The following is an 18,868-nucleotide window of genomic DNA, read 5'->3' on the forward strand; positions in this document are numbered from 1 at the left end:
TAGCTACCAAGATGAAGTAGAACCAGCTGTCATCGATCGCACCCGTGACGGTTATCTGAGTTGAGAGGTTGCCATGTATATCTCCCGAGCTCAGCCCCTCATCATCGGCCACAACCCTAAGTCTACAATAAAAGGTCCAAATAATTAGGTATTCAGCTTCCAATTTTGGAAGATTCATAGAGATCATTTTTAAAAGTCCAATGTATTGACAAATGCGCTAAAAAAACAAGACCGCGTATCCATATGCAGGTGTGCATCATGTACGTCGCCACATCAGGGACGAAATCCAAGCCCACGACGCTAACAACAAAATACTCGCCACAATACTAGTTGCAAATCCTTACACTATCACATCCATCCTAGGTCAGCTTGCTCTTCAGGGACTCAATCTCGGAAGTCAATGTCTGCATCTGTTGAGCCTGCGACGCAATGGTCTTGGTCTGCTCCGCGATCAGTTTCTTGATCTCCTCCATCTCGCGCTGGACGGTGCTGGTGGGCAGGGTGGACTCGCTGGCGGGGGATGAAGCGATGGGGGTCTGTGACTGTCAGTACTGGTCGATATAAAGAGGCGGACAGGAGACATACGGCTGCACGGGGCTCAGGCTTAGGCTCGGGCTTGGCCTCGGGCTTGGCCTCGGTCTCCTTTGGCCGCAGAGGGCTGCTGACTCTGAGAGAAGAGGTCTCGGTGACAGTCGAGCGAGCACGCTCGGTAGGCTTGGGGACTTCCTCGAAGCTGGAGTCATCATCCACAGACTCGGTCTCATCTTCGTCGTCGGCAAACTTGTTCACCATGGCGGCCATGGCGCCACCCTGCTCCTTCATAGACGGAGCAGGACGAGCCACCTGGGTGGGCTCAGGGATAGACTCGGGGACCGCCTTCGTAACTGCAGGCTCGGGATTCTTGGCCACAGGCTCAGCAGCAGGCTTGGGCTCGGGAGCACCCATGGTGCCGGTAGGCTTGTCCTGCACACCTTCAACCTCCTTGAGGCCCTGGCCATCGAACAGGCTGGCCATGGAGATTTTAGGTGGGATAGCTTCCTTGCCCGACAACCACTCGGCGGAGCTCATGGCAGGGGTCAATCCGAGAGTGGGCGGGTAAATGTCGTCCTGGAAGTTGTCGGAACGACGGGGCACAATGAATGAGACGGGCTCAATGTAGCTGTCGTTGATGGTCTTGTATGCTCGAGCAATTTCGTTCTCGTGCATATTCACACCTCGCTTGGGCATGAATGCGACACCACGCTGAGGGTCGGCGGACTTGTATTCAGAAAGGAACTCGAACTTGTCGTTTTCGATTTCGAAGTATCGGATATTTCCATCACTGTGAAGGGCGTTAGAAGACGATGATCATGTTTCGCTCGAAAAAAAAAAAAATCAATAATTACTCACCCTCGTCCAGCCAGATACAAGCAGCTGTTACCTTCGTCCCAGAAGGGCATGCAAACACCCGAGATGGAGTCCAAGGTCTTGAAGCCACTAATGGGCTCACGAGCGGCACGGATATCCCATAAGGCCAGCTGGCGGTCGCTCATCTTGGAGAAACCGGTGGTCGCGATCCGGTCGCGCTCTCCCAGCCAAATAGCACGGCTGTTCTTGGCTCCCGAGTGTCCGTTCGACTCATGCGCCGGGCGCTCCTGACGGACATCCCAAATCCGGAGCTTCTTGTCGCGTGAGGTGGTGACCAGAAGGGAACCGTTACCGCTCCACGACTGTGACTGCACAATGTCGCCGACATTGAGGGTCAGCTTGGGCGCACCCGCCTCAATATCCCAGATCTTCACAGTATAGTCGCCCGAGGCCGTTGCCAGCACGTTTTCCGCCGCGGGGTTGAAGAGCACGTGGCCGACTTTCCTGCAGAGAGGGGTTAGTTCTGCACCCTCACGTCGCCAATGGGTGGTGCCTTTCTCACTTGGGGTGGCCGTTCAGTTTGCCAACAGGCGCGATGTCCTTGATGTCATCGGCATCGGCATCGGGGCGCACGGTGAAGTTCTCCGGAACCCGCCAGAGGAAGACCTGATCCCGGTCAGCAGCAATCCAACCATTATCCCAGACGTCCAGTTTATACCTTTCCGTCGTCGGAACCCGAAGCAATCAGATCATCGTTGAAAGGATTCCTGTAGAGCGTGAGTGGTCATGCACAACTCAACTCCATTGACTTCCTTACCAGTCGGTGTCGAGCACGACTGCGGTGTGACCCCGAAACAAAGGGATGCGCTCCGGGAGCTTGCCACGCTCTTCGAGAGGGATGACGGCGAAAGCACCGCCGCCACCAGCTTCCCAATTAACCGCAAGGTGTTTCGGGTTAACCTAGATCGTGAGTTGTCAGACCAAACGCCGTTGCGGTGAGGTCAGGGGCGGTGGCGCAACGGACGGACCTTGATCAGGTTGGTATCCCATGCGTTTCTGGAGACGCGAAGGTTATCGTAGCATTGTTCCTGCGGTTCGTGTCAAAGGAGACGTCGTAGCGGGCGCTTTCGTGAGGAGATGTACCTTTCTCGTCGAACGCCCGAAGACGTGGCCTTCCCAGCATAACGGTCAGCGGACAGCTCGTTGTAGGTCATGCAGAGAGGAAGCACTCACGGTATTTGGAGGAACGCACAAATCGCCCGGACATTGTTTTTTCCAAGAGCTGCAGGGCAATGAAGTAGAAGCAGGAGAGCTCAGGAGGAGAGGATGAAAGAAGAGACCCAGCTGCCCTCTCGAGCAACCAGGGAATGCGGGAACTGGGCCTTTTGGTGTGTTTCGAGCGGGCCCGGTGGAGTCTGCGCTGCGCTTTTCCTTCGACGGCCACTTGCAACGGGGAATCCCAGTCAATTCGGCCGATCAATCACGGAGAAGACACAATTGAGTGACAGGATGGTCAGGAGTATGCACATCAATGCCGAGTATCAACCCATCAACCGATCAACACCTCGACGAACCCCCGCAACGGTTTCCCTCAACGACGGGGTCACGTGCGATACCGACGGTCACGGATACCGTAATTACAATACAGCTAGTCCGGACTTGGATGCTGACTCAGCGTTTGTTTACTGTTCGTCTCTGGAGAAACCGGAGCTCCTCATACTGTACACTGGCATGTCCTTTGCATCCATCCTCCTTCGCAAATTGACTTGAACCGTGGCAGGACGAGAGTTTGGCCTGCTCGCCCGGATCTTCTACTCCGTGACCTGGCGACCCACGACTCTGACCATGGAGGACGAGAACTTGGTAAACGGCGACTTCCCCGCTGTCGCATCTCCTCCGTTTACTGATTGCGATGCAGACTCAAGCCCGTGCGTCCACTCGATCGCGCATCCCGTATCCTGGCCTGCGCGAGATGAACCCGGCGACGACCAATTCTCGGTCGGGTATTCTGCCACCGGGTTCCATCGCCAACAAGGGCAGCGTGTCACGTACGAACCACCGCTCAAACGTTATAACGAAAGGTTTACTGATGACACTCGCAGCCACTCGTCCCAAGTCTACCATTCCTCCCGAACCGAAGAAATCAGCATCCGTTTCCCGCTCAGGGGCCGGCGCAACCAAGGCGCACACCCGCGGCAACTCATTGGCTTCGTCCACCACATCCCGAATCGGCTCGACAACCTCTCGCTCGATCAATGGCAATTTTTCTAATACTATGGGCTATAACCGCCCAGCGTCCGCTATGTCTCGTCCCAATTCGTCCCTGAGTGCTCGCAAACCCAATGGCGCCGCCGTCCCGCGCCCCGCCACCTCGTTAGATACCCATGCCGAAGATGGAGCCAGTGTACTCGGAAAACGAAAGGGTATGCAACCATTTCCTTCTTCTCCTAGTCGCTCCTTTTCTTGCCCTGTTGGAGATCCTAAGGAACCGCACCGAAGCGCCACTTGGAGTGAAGCACGTCAGCGGGTGCCGAAAGAAGCCCCTGGTAGATATGCAGATCTATCATATAGCGCTTTTCGGAGTGATAACCCAGGATCCAAGACCAACCCATGCTTCCCGAACCCCAAGAATTTGGACTCCAAAGCACCTACCCCAGCGAGACCGGTGCGGCAAACAAGGGTTCCCATTCCCAGCCCAACCAGGTCTTGCAGAACACCCTCCTACTCACCAGGTCCAACACCCAAGAAGCCCCCAGTCCCTCTATTTCTTTCCAAAAACTCTACGATTAAGATTTTTGACCATCCCACAGGTGCCGAGTGGAACCAAGAGCGCAAGGAAATGGACATGGAAAACATGCTGAACCAATTCATGGCAAAAATAAATGAGCAAGGCCAGCAAAGCTCTGGTCTGAAAGACAGTGTTGAGCTCTACAAGTCGAGAAGTGAGTAGATCAGCCGGCAGACCAAATATGCGCGTACTAATTTTTCGGGGCAGTTAACGAGCTGGAAAGCTCTCGCGACAAATTGACCGAAGCCAATGTGTCTCTCCGCTACGAGACAGATGCATTGAAGAACCAACTGGCTGCTGCAGAGGCTGCATTGAAAGATGCTAGACGCGAACAAGAAATTGCCATGGACGACCTCGACCGGCGTCAGCGCATTGAGATGGAAACTATCAATCAGGAAAGCAAAAGTGCGATTGAAATCCTCAAAGCTCGTCACCAAGATGAGATGCAACAGCTGAGGCGCAAGTTTGAGCGCGAAATTGAAGATGAGAAAGCCGCTCGCGTCCGGGAGCTTGGGCAGCTTACTTCAAAGTCGGCCCTGGACATCCAAAAGTCCGAGATCGAATTGGAAAAGAAAAATCGCGAAATAACCATGATGAACAATCAGCTTGCATCCCTCAAGTCCGACTTGGAGCGCGAGCGAAGGTCCACCCACGACCTTCGACAGAATCTTGATACCGTTGGTAGCAACAGTGTGACATTGGAGTCGACCATCCGAGCCCTCAAGGCTCGAATTGAGTTTCTCGAGGGTGGAAGAGAGGAACAGTCTCAGGCCTTTGAACGCTGCAACCAGGAGATGATGGATGCACTGGCCGAGACCGAGGCCACCAAGGAAAAACTACGGAGGGAAGAGACTCTGCGTCGCAAGCTTCACAACCAAGTTCAAGAATTGAAGGGAAATATTCGGGTTTTCTGTCGTGTTCGTCCGTCTCTCAAGAGCGAGCCAGCGTCTGATATTGCCCCGATGCAGTATCCTGACGAGCTCGATGACGCCAAGGAGATCAATGTCATGGGCCCAGAGGAGAAGAGCAGCCTCGGAAGCGTCAGTCGCAAGAGTAATACCTTCTCTTTCGATCGAGTATTTGGCCCTTCCGCCAAGAACAGTGATGTCTTTGAAGAAATTAGCCAGCTGGTCCAGAGCGCGTTGGATGGCTATAATGTGTGCATCTTTTGCTACGGTCAGACTGGCAGTGGTAAGACACATACCATGTCTTCCCAAGATGGTATGATCCCTCTTGCTGTGCACCAGATTTACGAGTCTGCTCAAAGCCTGGAAGAGAAGGGCTGGCGGTACAAGATGGCGGGAAACTTCGTCGAGGTCTACAATGAGAACCTGAACGACCTGCTAGGCAACCCCGATGAACTAGACAAGAAGAAGCATGAGATTCGCCACGACATGCAACGTGGCAAGACCACCATCACCGACATCAACACCGTCGACCTAGACTCCCCGGAGATGGTCGAGTCTATCCTTAAAAACGCGGCCGCTAACCGTTCTGTGGCTGCCACCAAGGCTAACGAGCGCTCCTCGCGGTCTCACTCCGTCTTTATCCTCAAGCTGACCGGCGAGAACCACATCACCGGCGAGCGCAGTGAAGGCACCCTCAACCTGGTTGATCTTGCTGGAAGTGAGCGTCTGAGCCACAGTGGGGCGACTGGTGAGCGTCTCAAAGAAACCCAGAACATCAACCGCAGTCTCAGCTCCCTCGGTGATGTGATTGCTGCCCTCGGTCAGGGCAAGGAGGGTGGCCACATCCCGTACCGAAACAGCAAGGTATGTCTTCTACTTTCTCCCTTTTGTCGTAACATGTGCTAATCAGCATCCAGCTTACCTACCTCCTCCAATTCTCGCTGGGCGGCAACTCCAAGACCCTGATGTTTGTCATGGTCAGCCCACTTCAGGCACACCTGTCCGAGACCTTGACCAGCTTGAAGTTTGCCACGAAGGTGCACAACACCCACATCGGCACTGCTAAGCGACAGGCGCGCGTTCGCGACACTTGAATATGATGATACCTCTCTTGTTTTGCATATACTTGTTCGGGTTTTGCGTTTTGGAAGGCAGAGGTCTTTAACGATCCTGTCCTCTGCCTCGGCGTTTGGATTGGGTCCATGATGTTTTCTTATTGAGCCTTGATGATCGGTCCCTTGGCGTGTCATTTATGTATGGACTGATGAATCTGGTTTAATCAATGCACAGTGCAGGATTTTATCTCACCTCCGTGCCTCTTCGGAGACTATTTCGTAAACTTTTTGTCCGTGCCAGTGCGGCGATTTAGATAGATGTGCATTCAAGTAGGTTACATGGCGTGTTCTAGATCACAGCGATCCCAGGTATTTATCCGACTTCTCCTTTACTTGATCCGCCTTCTTCTTGATGGCATTCCGATCCAGAGTACCCTCTTCACAGATATACGCATCAATCAGTTCTGCTGGCACCCATTCAAAGTAGACGTTCTTCACCTCGACCGCACAATTGCTTGTCCCAGGTCGAGCATCCATGTGCCTCTCGAGAACCTTAACCCCTTTGACACCGCTATCAATCCAGGGAGACATCACCTCCACGGGATCGTTGTTTTCCACTCCGTGGTTTTCTTCAGAGCCCGCCTCGGCTACTTTCTCCAATTGACTGAATACAAGCACCTTCACCCGCGGACCGACGTGTTTCGCACATAGAACAGCTGGAAGAGACCCTATTTTGTTGCTGATCCATCCCGCACTGGAGATGCGGTCTGCACCAAGCAGCACAAAGTCCACACCGTCAGCAGCGAGGGCAGCCGAGGCATCGGTATAAACGGCCAACTTCAAATGACGGTCTGACGGTGGGGGAAACTTGGTCTGGAACTCCGAGACCAGAGAGGACGCCATGCTGGCACCTTCGAAGAGGGGTCGAGATTCCAGAATGCGCAGATCCAAGGTCGAGATTGGGAGAGATGCAAAGGCATCTAGAATGCTATCCCGAATGGTCGAGCTGGCCGAAAGGGTGAGGATCGTAAGAGTGGACTGCGGTTGTGCCTTGGTAATAAACGTACCGTGCAGATAGGCCGTAAACGAATCCTTGATGTGAGCGGGCATCGCCCGACGATTCTCCAGGTGGAAGTCGACGACTCCGAGAACATAATCCCAAGCGGATTCGTTTTCAAGACTTTGACCGGACACCTCCTCCATGTCGCCCAAGACACCGAGGAAGGCATTCGTGGTCGCTGCGCCCATACTTTCACGGCCGTTCTTACACATGTGCCATGCGGCCATGCGAGCTGTCTGCCACCAGTTTGGATCGCCCCGTAGATGCACCAGCACATCCCGGAATCCCGTCAGTGCGATCGTGGTCAACTCGTGGGATCCGCTTCGATGGTCGTTCTCGAGTTGTTGCAAACCTGATCGTAGTGCTTGGCTTGCTTCGTCGTTCATTTGCGCTTCAAACCAAACGCGACCCAGGCTGTCTGCGAGGCGTGGCACGCCGTCAAAACTTCCATCGTTCACGTCCTTCGGGTCATACCATTCCCAGCCGTCGTGTTCCCAGTCAATTTTGATAGCTTCTTCTCCTCGGCCTCCTTCATCGGTGGTTTTGAGCCGAAATGCGAACGGATAGATGGTCCATTCTCGCCCAATTGAAGCGTCACTGAATGTATATGGCTTTCCATGTCGCCATAATCCCACATCCCGATGTGTCAGAGTTGTCTCTTCTTTGAGCTCGCGCCATGCAGCTGCGATTGGGGACTCATTGGGCTCTACGCTGCCCGAGATCGGTGCTAGTCGATGCCTTCGTAGATCAGCCCAAAGTTCCAGAACGGATTGTGCCGAAAAGACCCACTGGTATGTTCTTACTTTGGCGCTGCGGCGGAAAAGAGCAACGCGTGGTCTACCGGTCACAGAGAAAAGAAAAGAAGATACGACAGATCTGTGTTGAAATTCAGATTGATGTTGCGCTGTCATTTTCCACGGGATGTAGACAGTGTAGGACAGCGGTGAGTGTGTTGATCAAGCAACGCGGGGAACGCGCGGGATTTTGGGGTGTCGAGGATCGCTGGATCTGGTGTCATCGTCACATCATAGCTACGTTTAACCTTATTTACGGCAACCGATAGGTGCCATCACTCAAAATCAACTTCCAAAGATACCAGAAAGATATTCACAGGGAAGCCGAGATTCTGAAGCAAAGACACGCTGCACAAGGGTAGAGGAATAAGGTTTCATCATGGCCTATGCTATGACATACAAGCATCCACTCCACAGGCTGCTATCAAACCAAGCTCACATCTTCCACCACCAAAATGCATTTCCGACCCATTGCATTCTTCTTTCCAACCCCTGGTCATCCAACAACATCTTGCCAACCCCTTCCTAATCAGAGCACGAAAAGACCGGCAATTACTGCGGCACCGCCTAGCACGATTTCTTGAGCTGTGGCAATCGGCATGGCCGCATTGCTGGTGGCAGCTGCAGAACCAGAGCTGGTAGGAGTCGCCTCGTTGGTAGCAGGAGTTGTGGTAGCACCTGCAGCAAGCTTCGATGATGCTGAAGAGACCTGTGCTGAATAATCGGTTGCGGCGACGGGAACCGTGGTGAAGCAATTGTCGCCAATGCTGAGTGACAGACTCAGACTCCTTGGTAAAACATCTCTGACTTTCATGTTGGAATTCGTGTTCGCATTGATGTTCTTAACGCAGCAATATGTGGGGGCGCTCCCAGACACAAAGGTTCCGTAGCAGCATTGGCCGTTCTGTGTGTCCCAGTCCTGGGGGCAAGAGGCTGCCGTGGCCGCGAGGGAGAGGGCGATGAGCAGAAGGCTCTTGAAGGATGGCATTGCGAGTTTCAAGTGGATCAGGTAAAAGTAATTATGAATGATTGAGTGTGTTGATAGACCGTGAATATGGGTTCTGCTTACCTTTTATAGACGACATGCGTGCCGAGGAGCTTGCTAGAGCTGGGTCGCCCTGCGCACGGAGCTGCGATAACTTCCTTTTTGATTGGTGTAGAGACTCTGACTGCATTCCCTTAGCGAGGACCTTCGGACGAGGCTGAGTCTATACGACCTATGCGGGGCTGGCGTTTGGGGCTGAGGGCGCCGCAAAGGAGAACGGGGGGCCTGAAAGGAGAATGGGGGCCAAGAAGGTATTGCATGCCAGGGATTTTCATGTAAAATACAACGACTATGTAGTTATCTTAGGAAGCGGTCTGAAACGCCGGGTCTCGAGGACCTCTCCACTCAGGACTTGCTGACACTCGATATTGGTGGAGTCTCCTACCCATCTCGTATAATTGAGGCTGATGTCGGAGATTTGATCCTTGACCCGTAGTTTAGTGGCAGAGTCTCTCTAAAAGGAAATGTTCCTGCCGGCCGCCTTTTCTGGGATTCTGCCATTCGGAAGGACAAAGGAGTTGTGCTTCCTATTTATGTCGACCTCCTAAGGCTATAATCTGACATGGAAGTAGCCACTTCCCTGCGTAGACCACAAGGCTATTGTTTGATTGCTTCTTTATGAAACACGTCTATTTCCGTTAAAAGTATGTTCGGTCGACCAAACTCAAAGAGAAAAGCTTATTAGTGCCCCGTAATAGCGCCCCCCCCACCTGGCGGTGAGGGTGCTGGCAGCCTCCTAATCATCCCGTCAGCCGCACGCAGATGTTTTTTCTGTGTTACACCTCACTTACTCCATACTCCAAGATAAAACGGCCACAGTTATCGCAGAACTCGCGATAGATTACAGCTCCGGACCCATTGTCTGCCACATGTTCCTTGGGGTTTCCCGCGGTGATGTGGAAGGCGTCTTTAGGAACCTTGGCCGTAAGACCGTAGTTTGTTCCAAAAGCTTTCTGAGTGAATAATGTGGTTAGAAACGCCTGTCCTGTACCGGCAAAGGAGCATATCTGTACTTTACAGCTGCGACAGTAGCGAAGCGAGGTCCGAGCGTCGTCCCGGGAGTTCAGCTGAAGCTCGTATTCAATATTGCGGCAGAAACATGAGCCCCTGTAGATCGGCATGATTGCTCTTTTAAATATTTTGCGCTCCTTTGAGTTGAGCTTGAGAAACTAAAGGCAAAAGGAAGAACGTTGGGTAAACCTTGGGGAGAAGCATGGAATGACGTTAAACCTGGATTCGGTCTGAATGTGAACCCGCGGACACCACGCGGGGATTCAATCGCCAATTGAGTTCTGCCCGAGCTTTGCCGACGCTCCCCTGATTCAATGCACGAGTTAATCACTGCGATCATTGCAGTCAGAAATGCATGCGTTAGGAAAGCTACCGGGAACAATCTTGAGAAAGATATTTTGAAGGTTGTCTAGAGAGTTGGCTAAACAGATATTCATAATTCGTGCCTTGGGAGTTGCTGAAAATGGAAACTCCGTAATGAGATTTGAAGATGTAATGGAGGTAGATTGTGTCCAAGTGTATGAGATAAAAGGAAGATGAAGAGGAGAAAAGGAAGTACTTGGGAACATAAATATTCCTATATTCTTGGTGTCAGCTAGCGATAATTCATCAAAAGAGTCGAGTCTTCCGATCGGCCAAAGTTGGGGAAACATTTCCCTCCTCGTCATGCGCTATCCCAGTTCCACTGTCATAAACCGGAATCAATCCATCAGAAACAGAGGGGCAGAGCTCCTGCATGCGATGACATGCCAACTCATTACACAGGTTCCACAAGCAAAGAATTTCCACCCGCATATAGCCCGTATAGCGAGGCTCATACCGATTCTCAGGATACCGCCCATCGGTCATACCAACAAATCCCCAAGGTTGACTAGGCTTCCTAGGCCGTGTGTCCTCGAGCCAAGACTGGGGGTCGGGACTGGCAACGATTGACTTTAGTGACCGCTCAGCAATGAGAAGGCAGCCTTCGAATCGACCAGTTCCTAGGCCTTTGCTTGCACGAAGGTACTCAGAAAAATGTTGGCGAACTTGCTTGATACTTGCTCCATCCCAGAACTGTTTGTCTGAGAAAATAACGTCCTTATGCGTTTCTTTCACTAGTCGCTCTGCGTCTCCATCTGGCTCTGGATCCTTGGGTTTCTTATGTTGGATTTCGGCCTGAAGCTCAGAGTCGATAGAGTAATTCATGACTTTAGCCAGTTTATCCATGGCATAGGCCATAGGTCATCTGATTCAGCAGTGTAGACTGTTCGGTATATAATGTAGCCCCAGGGGAATCTAGAGTCCACCGAGGGGCACAGAAACTTTGTTGTGAGACGCGGAGTCTGTTCAGCCCAGGGAGCTTTAGACTAATTTTCCAAGTAGTCGACTACTAACTCAGGGGGAATGTCTCGATTAGCGTGACGCCAATCTTGGCAATGCAAGTTAGCCAAAGCTTGTGCTCCAATTTTGGTATTTATGAGACCACGGAAAAGACCGACCAGGAAATTTCTGTGCCCGATGTGACTTGTGACCTGCTAAGGAACCACAGAATCAAGAATGGAAGTGCCCGCTTCATATTGACATGCATGAAACACTTCGAAGGAGTGACTTTCTCCCCAAAGTTTTCGATAATATATCCACTCGTTTAATCTGGCTAGCTTCGCAATATCTTAGTTCCTTGGCAATCCGGTGAACAGGAGCTTTGGGAGAATTGACTTGATTACACGCAGAGCGATATTTCTTCTATTCCTCCCCCCTATGACAAACGTGCTAATTCTAGCGCAAGAAAGCAAGCAGCTACGCGCAGAAAACGAAAAACAGAAGCAAAAACGACGTCCATCAAATAGGCGGATGTCCCGGATATCTTGCTCAACGTCTGTCTACCCCAACCTTACACCGCGCTATTCGCCGTCAAACTCTTTACCACCATATCGGGAGCAAGTAACTTGTCACGGATTGAGACCCCATTGAGATAGTCGTTACTATCCACCCGCCGATACCCATCCTCCAGGGTCTTTTCAATGCCCGCACGTACATGCCGCTTGGCAGTTCGCTCGCGCGCTTCTTGCAGATCGGTATCCACAAAGATTCGGCAGTCAACCATCGTGGCCAGGTCTCTCCATCCCGGCTCATCGAGAAGGAGGTAATTGCCCTCGGCGATGATGATCGAAACGTCGGGTGTAATGGCAATCCCATTTTCGACGGGGTCCTTGACTTTGTGATCGAAAGCCGGGGCCCGGATGACGTCCTGGGCAGTCCATTTGCCCGAGTAAGGAGCTGCCAATGGGGTCTCGTCGGCCCACGCTCGAAGTCGGCCAACGAACTCCACGAACCTTACGACGTCGAATGTCCATGGTGCGCCGCGGCGCACGTGTGCCTCCGTGGAGTTGGGCAGCTGGTCCAGAGCTGCGCGAGACAGATGAAATCCATCCATCGAAAGAAGGGCGGCGTGTACCGTAGGGGAGGCATTCAGCTGCTGAACCACAGCCTCGGCGGTCGTGGTCTTACCAGACCCGGGGACTCCTGCAATGGCAACGAGATAGCGCGGCTTGGGGTGGCTGCTGGCCTTTTGGCGGATGGTGTCCGCCAGTCTGCGGTACTCAGATTCCATCTGAGTCTGGTCAGCTTTGAGAAAGAAGAAATGGTAAAGGACGGAGCCGACCTTGGGCTAAATCAATCGAGCACGTGTGCGATATAGATGTTTTGATATCGAGTCACTGCAAAGCAGCCTCAACGGCAAATCAAATCAACCCCAAATTAACGAATCATGGCGAGTCGGAAGCAAAAGAAAGTGAGCTGATCACACAGCATGAGTATTCAACGAACTATTCGAGGGCGCGAGGCCATCGCTATGTATATCGGGGCGGAGTGGCCCGCGGGTCACAGTGCTCCGACTTCCTACCCGCACCGCGAGCGTCGGTCTTGATCCGAGTCGGGTGGCCGAGTGCCTCTAATATGCAGATCTCCAAGTTTCTCCGCGGTTTACCAGAAGAGGGATTTGGTATGGCGAGGTGGGGGGTGACATCCCATCCCAATCGCCGTTGTTGGTCCATCGCGCCGAGTGGGCGCCACCTTTCTTTCTTACCCGCAAGGGAATAATTTCTTTAGATCGGGGTACTATTGGAGAACAAGAAAAGAAGAACGGGCCCTTTAATAATTAAGGCGTAGTGAGATATACTCCAAATACCGTGTTCATGCATTCGCTCCCTTTCCCGTGTACTGCGCTGGCACTGGGCACCAACTCCGTAGAACAAAATCCCACAACGCCTAAAGCAGGGTTTGGTTCATTTCGCCATTCAGCACTTGAAGAGTGACGAGGGTGATAAGATGATTGATGACGGTGTCACCGTGGACTACCTGCCACGGATCTGTGCCAGCCGTCCAGTCGAAGGGTCTCCCAATTGGGGCACGGACTCGACGCGTTTAGCCTTACGCTTCGGGTTGGGATTCACATAAAAGCAGAGAATTTGTTGCTGATAGCAATGAGAACATTGTGGTTTCGCATGATCGCAGGCGACATGCCATTCGCGACAGGCTTTGCAGCCGAGAGAGTCGGCAGTATAGGATTGAGCCGGGGAGTGGGCGGTTTCGCAGCCCCACAAAGAGGGCCACAGCCATTGAGAAATGCGAGAACAGATTCCCCGCGAGATCACCGGCTGCATCGGGCGGCTGCGCGATTGTCTCGCATGTCTGGCGACCGAGTCGTGGGGTCGCGCTGCCCTGGTTTCGGTCAGCATGGAAGGAACAGGTCGAAGTTCCTCAACCGGGTCACTCACGTTGGGCTTGCCATTATGTGGAGTGCAAGGTGTATAGAGGAGAGAGAAGGACTTGGACACTTAGACAAAGAACAAACGACACTCAGACCCCCCACAATCCCCAAACCCCAAAGGTGGATAAGTCGCACACGCCTCGTTCCCCGTGAGCTGTCATTCCGACTTTGACTGGGCCTTGATCTGGTTTCGTGACTCACGGTGAAGTGATCATCCGACGCCACTTGCATACAGGTCACGCCGGAATCGCTTTCCACGGGGTGCCTGCTCTATGGCCGGAGTCTATATGCGGGAGAGTTTAGAGGTGTTGCAAGGCACGAACGTCATGGTCACTTCAGCCCTAGTAAGCTGCATGGGGGCTACATGTATTTTTGTACCGCGATGGCTGCTGCACACATGCATCATGTACCGCATCACCGACGCCATCTGCACTGACCATCGCAATCTCGAGGCCTACTATGATCGCATTGCCGATGCTCAGGACTCCGATGAACAGACTCGGTATCAAAATCAATTTACTTGGGAACTGGCTCGACATGTTGTGGGTGAGGAGCTAGTGCTGGATCCGGCGCTAGAAGCACAGCTGCCCGATGGCGATACAGGCGAAGATCGCCAACAGCAGCACACGGTAAGTTGCAATTCGGCTCCTCTCCCGGAGTGGAAATTGAACTGGACATTCCACAGATCAAAGAAAAGCTCGCGGTATTTCAAAACCTGAGCTGCTCCGATCCTCGCTTCATTCCCACTTTGACGATTCTCATGGAAGATCTCTCAGCCCACATCCACATCAAGGAGACGCGGGACCTCGTCAAACTCGAAGGTGCGATTACCGCCGAGGAAAGTCAGCGCCTTGCCCGGTCCTTTGACCGCACCAAGTTCTTCGCCCCGACACGCGCTCATCCCGGCTTGCCCGATCGCCCCTACGTGACCGCGGCTGCTCTGATAGCTGCCCCGCTGGATCGTCTACAGGACCTATTTCAACGGTGGCCGGAGGACGGATTGACTCCAATTCCGGACCTGGAATAGTTCAACTCCGCTCGGCCTCTCTGGAAATGCTGAGGCTTACCCAGCTGTGTCGCCCCGCACTTGCCACGTAATATCGGCCGAGGTATTCCGCCCGTTGCAATTGGATAGAAGAAGCACGAAACAGGATTAATTCGAGGTCATTCTACTAAGCACGGGAAATCGGATAGAATTCAAACTTCGCTCTTCACTTTGCCCACGGGTGTTCCGAACACATTCGCTGAAGTATGCGTCATGCTCTCGTCAGATAGAGGCAAATGTGCCTCTGGAGAAACCACGGAATGCCAATATTCCAGATACTTCGGGACTTTTAGTTACGCGTTTCCTAGCTGCCACCCACTACCACGATTCAAGCTTTAATGGCTCGCTTAAGCTCCCGAAATAACGGGAAGGACCCACTCGTAGGTGTATAGATTCTCTCGACCTGTCTGGACCAGTTGGCCACCTGCAATTTGCCTTGCCGCTTTACACATTGAAAATGTGAATAGACGAATCAAATCCGGGGCTCCATTCAGCATACAGAGACACGGTGGTGCCCAAGGACTGATGTCAGTCTTGCGTCGGGTGGCCATGGGTCAGCACCCCTGGGAGTATATGAAGGTCGGCCTGGCATCCCGAGCAACAACAGGCCAGTCACTATCGGATCATTCTATCCGGCCGAATTCACGTTCTTTTTCCAAACCTTACATTCGTTATTCCTTTCGGACGCCGTTCCGATCTTTATCATGTCCAGTTCGGTGGACGCAATCCGAGGGGCCGGGGCCGGGGCCGAGTATACAAACCCTCGGACTGAGCTCAACCGCATCGTGGAGCGCGTGTACGCTCCCGACACAGATGTTGATTTGCAGGAAATTCCCCTACAAGGCGACGACGACCTTGATCTTGAGCAGGAAGATCCGATGGCTGCACAATACGCAGACACCGTGAAGCACATCGGTATGAACGGCGGCGCTTTCTTGAAAATGATCAACTAATGATCCCCAGGACGAGCTGGCCGTCCACGAGGACCGGTCCAATATTCTGCCCCGGGTGGCTTATGACAGACAATCTTTGATGGCGATCAGGAAAGTGACAATAATGAGGAGAGTCTGTCGTCGTATCCGTGATCGCTAAATCATCCGGAGGTCCTGGAAGGCGGCAAAGATATAGATGACGATACCGCAGAGTCCAGATGACACTCGATAAAACGTCTGCATCTGGCTTGAAACTTAATTACAGCCGTTTTTAATTAGATACAAGCTCCAAGTCTCTGCAGCTAGTAACTTGTAGCAGTGGTCGAGCGCCAAGACTTTTCCACCCGCGATGTTTTTCCGTCGCGCGACCGAACATTCTTTCTCTCCTTCACTCTCAGACCCGGCATATCCGATTGACCGGTGTTTCCAATCTTGCGAGGCCTTCGTTTGGGGGCTATTTGTCTTGTGTGGAGGTGTCGGTCCATATCCAGGAGACCAATGCAACCCGAGATCTCCGGTGATCGTCTCCCCAGCGACTGTCCCGGATTGATCTCCAGATTGACGACGCGGTCGTACTATGCAACGACCATGGAATGTGAGATGCGATCATGGGAATTATCACGGCAACCGGGCCCGAGTTACCTGCAGTTCAAGAGATGGTTATAGCTCCCCTTTCGGAGGCGCCGGACAAGTTCGCTAGTGATGTTTCTCCTGTTTCATGTCGTTTCAAGTTGACACCAGCACCACTTAGCCCCGCACGTTGTGACCCAGACCTTCCATTGTCGCCAAGGTCCACCTATGACCATCCCTGAAGAATGGACGATCATCCACGTCGAGTGGATTCGTGCCCTGGCCTTGAACACCGCGCCATGCCATTTAGACTCATCTGCAACGAGTTGGGCGAATGGGGTAGACACTGTGCCCACTGCCATTGTCCAGGGGTCACTGGAGACGGGCCCACACGCCCGATGACTGGTGGAGAGACCGATAGACAACCTGAGAATCAACGAGAATGGAGGATGTGTGCTCAAGGTGGAAGCTCTAAATACCAGCTCGCCGCGCCGCCTCTGCGCTTTCCTTCCCACGCGTACATTCCATTCTCCTTGTTGACAATCCGGCATTGTCTGCCTCTCTTTTTTGTGGCTTTTCTTTTCCCTCGCTTCAGTCCCTTCTTTTCTACTCCTGCCGTGTCATCATTTTGACTTCAGGTACTGAGGACCAAGTGCTATTTTCATTATCAAAGAAGATGGTTTCCTCACTCTTTTCGCGAAGCGCTGGTTCGCTTTTCATGCTATGGCTGGCTTCGCCTGCTGCAGCGGTGCCTGATTACAAGTTGGTGGAGAAATGGGAGGGCAGGAATTTCCTGGACTTCTTCAACTTCCACGTCGGGTCCGACCCCACCAATGGCTTCGTCAACTACCTCGACCAAGATAGCGCAGAGGACGCTGGTCTGATCAAGTTCACCGACTCCGGCAGCCTTTACCTCGGGGTCGACCACAAGAACAAAGTTGCCTCCGGCGCCAGAGGCCGCGACTCCGTGCGCATTGGCAGCAAGAAGTACTACGAGCAGTCTCTGATCGTTGCCGACATCGCACACATGCCTGGAAGCGCCTGCGGTACCTGGCCTGCATTCTGGTCAGTGGGTCAGAACTGGCCTGCCGATGGCGAGATCGACATCATCGAGGGAGTCAACCTGCAGGACCACAACGAGATCGTGATGCACACCGGGGGTACCTGCAGCATCAAGGATGAGGGGATGTCGGGGTTCGTCAATGCTACTGGCTGCGGTGAGGACCTAGGAACCGTCGGCTGCGTTATTGAGGGTCAAAAAGGCAGCTATGGCACTTCGTTCAACAAACAGGGAGGTGGTGTTTACGCTATGGAGTGGACCGAGCAGTATCTCAAGATCTGGTTCTTCCCCCGCGACTACATCCCGCCTTCCATCACGAACGGAGACCCGGATGTCAGCAAGTTCGGCACCCCGATGGCCCTGGTCGAGGAGGGTTGCGATGTTGCCAACAGCTTCAAGGCCCAGTCTTTCATCTTTGACACCACCTTTTGCGGTGACTGGGCTGGCGGCGTCTTTGGCAAGTCCGGTTGCCCCATGTCAAGCTCAGATCCTTTCCAGAGCTGCCACAACTTTGTCGCTAACAACCCGAGTGCCTTTGAGCAGTCCTACTGGGAGATCAACTCGGTCAAGATCTACCAGACTGGTGTGAACGGCCTCGAGACCACCTCGCACTCGACTGTGTCGCAAGCTCCTGTCGCCAAGACCATTGCCACCGCGGCCAAGGAGGCACCCGAAACCACCGCCATCGCGGAGACTTCCGAGCACTCTGTTGCTCACGAAACTGCTACTCGCGTCGTTGAGTCTTCGGCAGTGCACACTGCTGAATCTGCTGCTAACGAGGAGACCTCCCCGGCCGGTGTCGTCGGCCTATTGGGAGATTCTACCACTGTAGCTCAGGCTTCTGCCACAAGACCTCCACCTGGTGCATTTGCGGCGACTTTGGAGGCTCCTGCCCCTGCAGCAACTACCAACGAGAAACCCTCCACCACTCGCTACGTCACTAAATACGTCACTTCTTTCACAACCATATGCGAGGCCTCTTCTGCGGCCGCCAGCGTGGCTGAGAAGACTGCGAAGCCTGCGACTACAGAAGTTACGGAATCGGCTTACTCCCAAGTCCCGGCTGCCACGCAGACTTCTCACGGAGCTCAAACCTCAGCTATCGATGTGCCCAACGCTGGCTCCTCTGCTGACGCAGCTTCCAAGGTCGCCAACCAGTCTGCTTCAACCCATGCCCTTCCGACAGTGATTCCCGGCCCCGGGTATAATCTTGGCTCTGCCAGCCCTTTGCCCTCTGCAAATTCACCAGGCACCTCCAAGCCTGATATTCCCGCCCCCACAGGAAGCTCGGCTCCCTCGGGTTCTGTCTTCACGGGCACCCCTAGCGCCGGCTACAGCCCCGTGTTCACTGGAGCAGCAGATAAGGTATCTGTCAAGTTCTCGACATTTGCTGCAGTCTTTGCTTTCGCTCTCTTTGCATAAAGTGCTCGCCTTGGTTGTTTGGTCGGGTTCTTTTATTGCGTTTGATCCGGCGGTTTTTGTTCTCTTGTTGCTTGTAAAAT

The 18,868-nt window shown here is 53.1% G+C and overlaps 10 protein-coding genes across 10 annotated transcripts; 4 read left to right on the forward strand and 6 right to left on the reverse strand.

Annotated features, from left to right (window-relative positions):
• Window positions 1-359: 359 nt before the first annotated feature.
• On the reverse strand, window positions 360-2,614 carry N7498_009009 (coronin; the record flags this gene model as incomplete). Its single annotated transcript, XM_058456071.1, has 9 exons — window positions 360-536; window positions 586-1,321; window positions 1,390-1,851; window positions 1,910-2,013; window positions 2,066-2,114; window positions 2,165-2,307; window positions 2,376-2,435; window positions 2,491-2,519; window positions 2,581-2,614. The coding sequence occupies 9 exons, from the start codon at window positions 2,612-2,614 to the stop codon at window positions 360-362; spliced, it is 1,794 nt and encodes a 597-aa protein (XP_058306059.1).
• A 578-nt stretch (window positions 2,615-3,192) lies between these two features.
• Window positions 3,193-6,155, forward strand: N7498_009010 (putative kinesin family protein (KlpA); the record flags this gene model as incomplete). Its single annotated transcript, XM_058456072.1, has 4 exons — window positions 3,193-3,210; window positions 3,266-4,289; window positions 4,343-5,907; window positions 5,961-6,155. The coding sequence occupies 4 exons, from the start codon at window positions 3,193-3,195 to the stop codon at window positions 6,135-6,137; spliced, it is 2,784 nt and encodes a 927-aa protein (XP_058306060.1). The 3' UTR covers window positions 6,138-6,155.
• Window positions 6,156-6,452: 297 nt separating this feature from the next.
• N7498_009011 (translation initiation factor eIF-2B subunit family protein) lies at window positions 6,453-8,069 on the reverse strand (the record flags this gene model as incomplete). Its single annotated transcript, XM_058456073.1, has 1 exon — window positions 6,453-8,069. The coding sequence occupies one exon, from the start codon at window positions 8,067-8,069 to the stop codon at window positions 6,453-6,455; it is 1,617 nt and encodes a 538-aa protein (XP_058306061.1).
• Window positions 8,070-8,481: 412 nt separating this feature from the next.
• N7498_009012 (uncharacterized protein) lies at window positions 8,482-8,940 on the reverse strand (the record flags this gene model as incomplete). The annotated part of the gene is made up of 1 exon (XM_058456074.1): window positions 8,482-8,940. The coding sequence occupies one exon, from the start codon at window positions 8,938-8,940 to the stop codon at window positions 8,482-8,484; it is 459 nt and encodes a 152-aa protein (XP_058306062.1).
• Window positions 8,941-9,773: 833 nt separating this feature from the next.
• N7498_009013 (GFA family protein) lies at window positions 9,774-10,118 on the reverse strand (the record flags this gene model as incomplete). The annotated part of the gene is made up of 1 exon (XM_058456075.1): window positions 9,774-10,118. One exon carries the CDS (start codon window positions 10,116-10,118, stop codon window positions 9,774-9,776), a length of 345 nt encoding a protein of 114 aa, XP_058306063.1.
• Window positions 10,119-10,617: 499 nt separating this feature from the next.
• Window positions 10,618-11,229, reverse strand: N7498_009014 (uncharacterized protein; the record flags this gene model as incomplete). Its single annotated transcript, XM_058456076.1, has 1 exon — window positions 10,618-11,229. One exon carries the CDS (start codon window positions 11,227-11,229, stop codon window positions 10,618-10,620), a length of 612 nt encoding a protein of 203 aa, XP_058306064.1.
• Window positions 11,230-11,881: 652 nt separating this feature from the next.
• Window positions 11,882-12,601, reverse strand: N7498_009015 (phosphoribulokinase/uridine kinase family protein; the record flags this gene model as incomplete). The annotated part of the gene is made up of 1 exon (XM_058456077.1): window positions 11,882-12,601. One exon carries the CDS (start codon window positions 12,599-12,601, stop codon window positions 11,882-11,884), a length of 720 nt encoding a protein of 239 aa, XP_058306065.1.
• Window positions 12,602-14,163: 1,562 nt separating this feature from the next.
• On the forward strand, window positions 14,164-14,786 carry N7498_009016 (uncharacterized protein; the record flags this gene model as incomplete). Its single annotated transcript, XM_058456078.1, has 2 exons — window positions 14,164-14,388; window positions 14,445-14,786. 2 exons carry the CDS (start codon window positions 14,164-14,166, stop codon window positions 14,784-14,786), a joined length of 567 nt encoding a protein of 188 aa, XP_058306066.1.
• Window positions 14,787-15,508: 722 nt separating this feature from the next.
• On the forward strand, window positions 15,509-15,757 carry N7498_009017 (uncharacterized protein; the record flags this gene model as incomplete). Its single annotated transcript, XM_058456079.1, has 1 exon — window positions 15,509-15,757. The coding sequence occupies one exon, from the start codon at window positions 15,509-15,511 to the stop codon at window positions 15,755-15,757; it is 249 nt and encodes an 82-aa protein (XP_058306067.1).
• Window positions 15,758-16,982: 1,225 nt separating this feature from the next.
• On the forward strand, window positions 16,983-18,788 carry eng2 (putative GPI anchored endo-1,3(4)-beta-glucanase; the record flags this gene model as incomplete). Its single annotated transcript, XM_058456080.1, has 1 exon — window positions 16,983-18,788. One exon carries the CDS (start codon window positions 16,983-16,985, stop codon window positions 18,786-18,788), a length of 1,806 nt encoding a protein of 601 aa, XP_058306068.1.
• Window positions 18,789-18,868: the final 80 nt, after the last annotated feature.

This window comes from Penicillium cinerascens (genome assembly GCF_028974065.1).
Source record: "Penicillium cinerascens strain IBT 15544 chromosome Unknown scaffold_4_segment0_segment0, whole genome shotgun sequence".
Classification (NCBI taxonomy): Eukaryota; Fungi; Ascomycota; class Eurotiomycetes; order Eurotiales; family Aspergillaceae; genus Penicillium; species Penicillium cinerascens.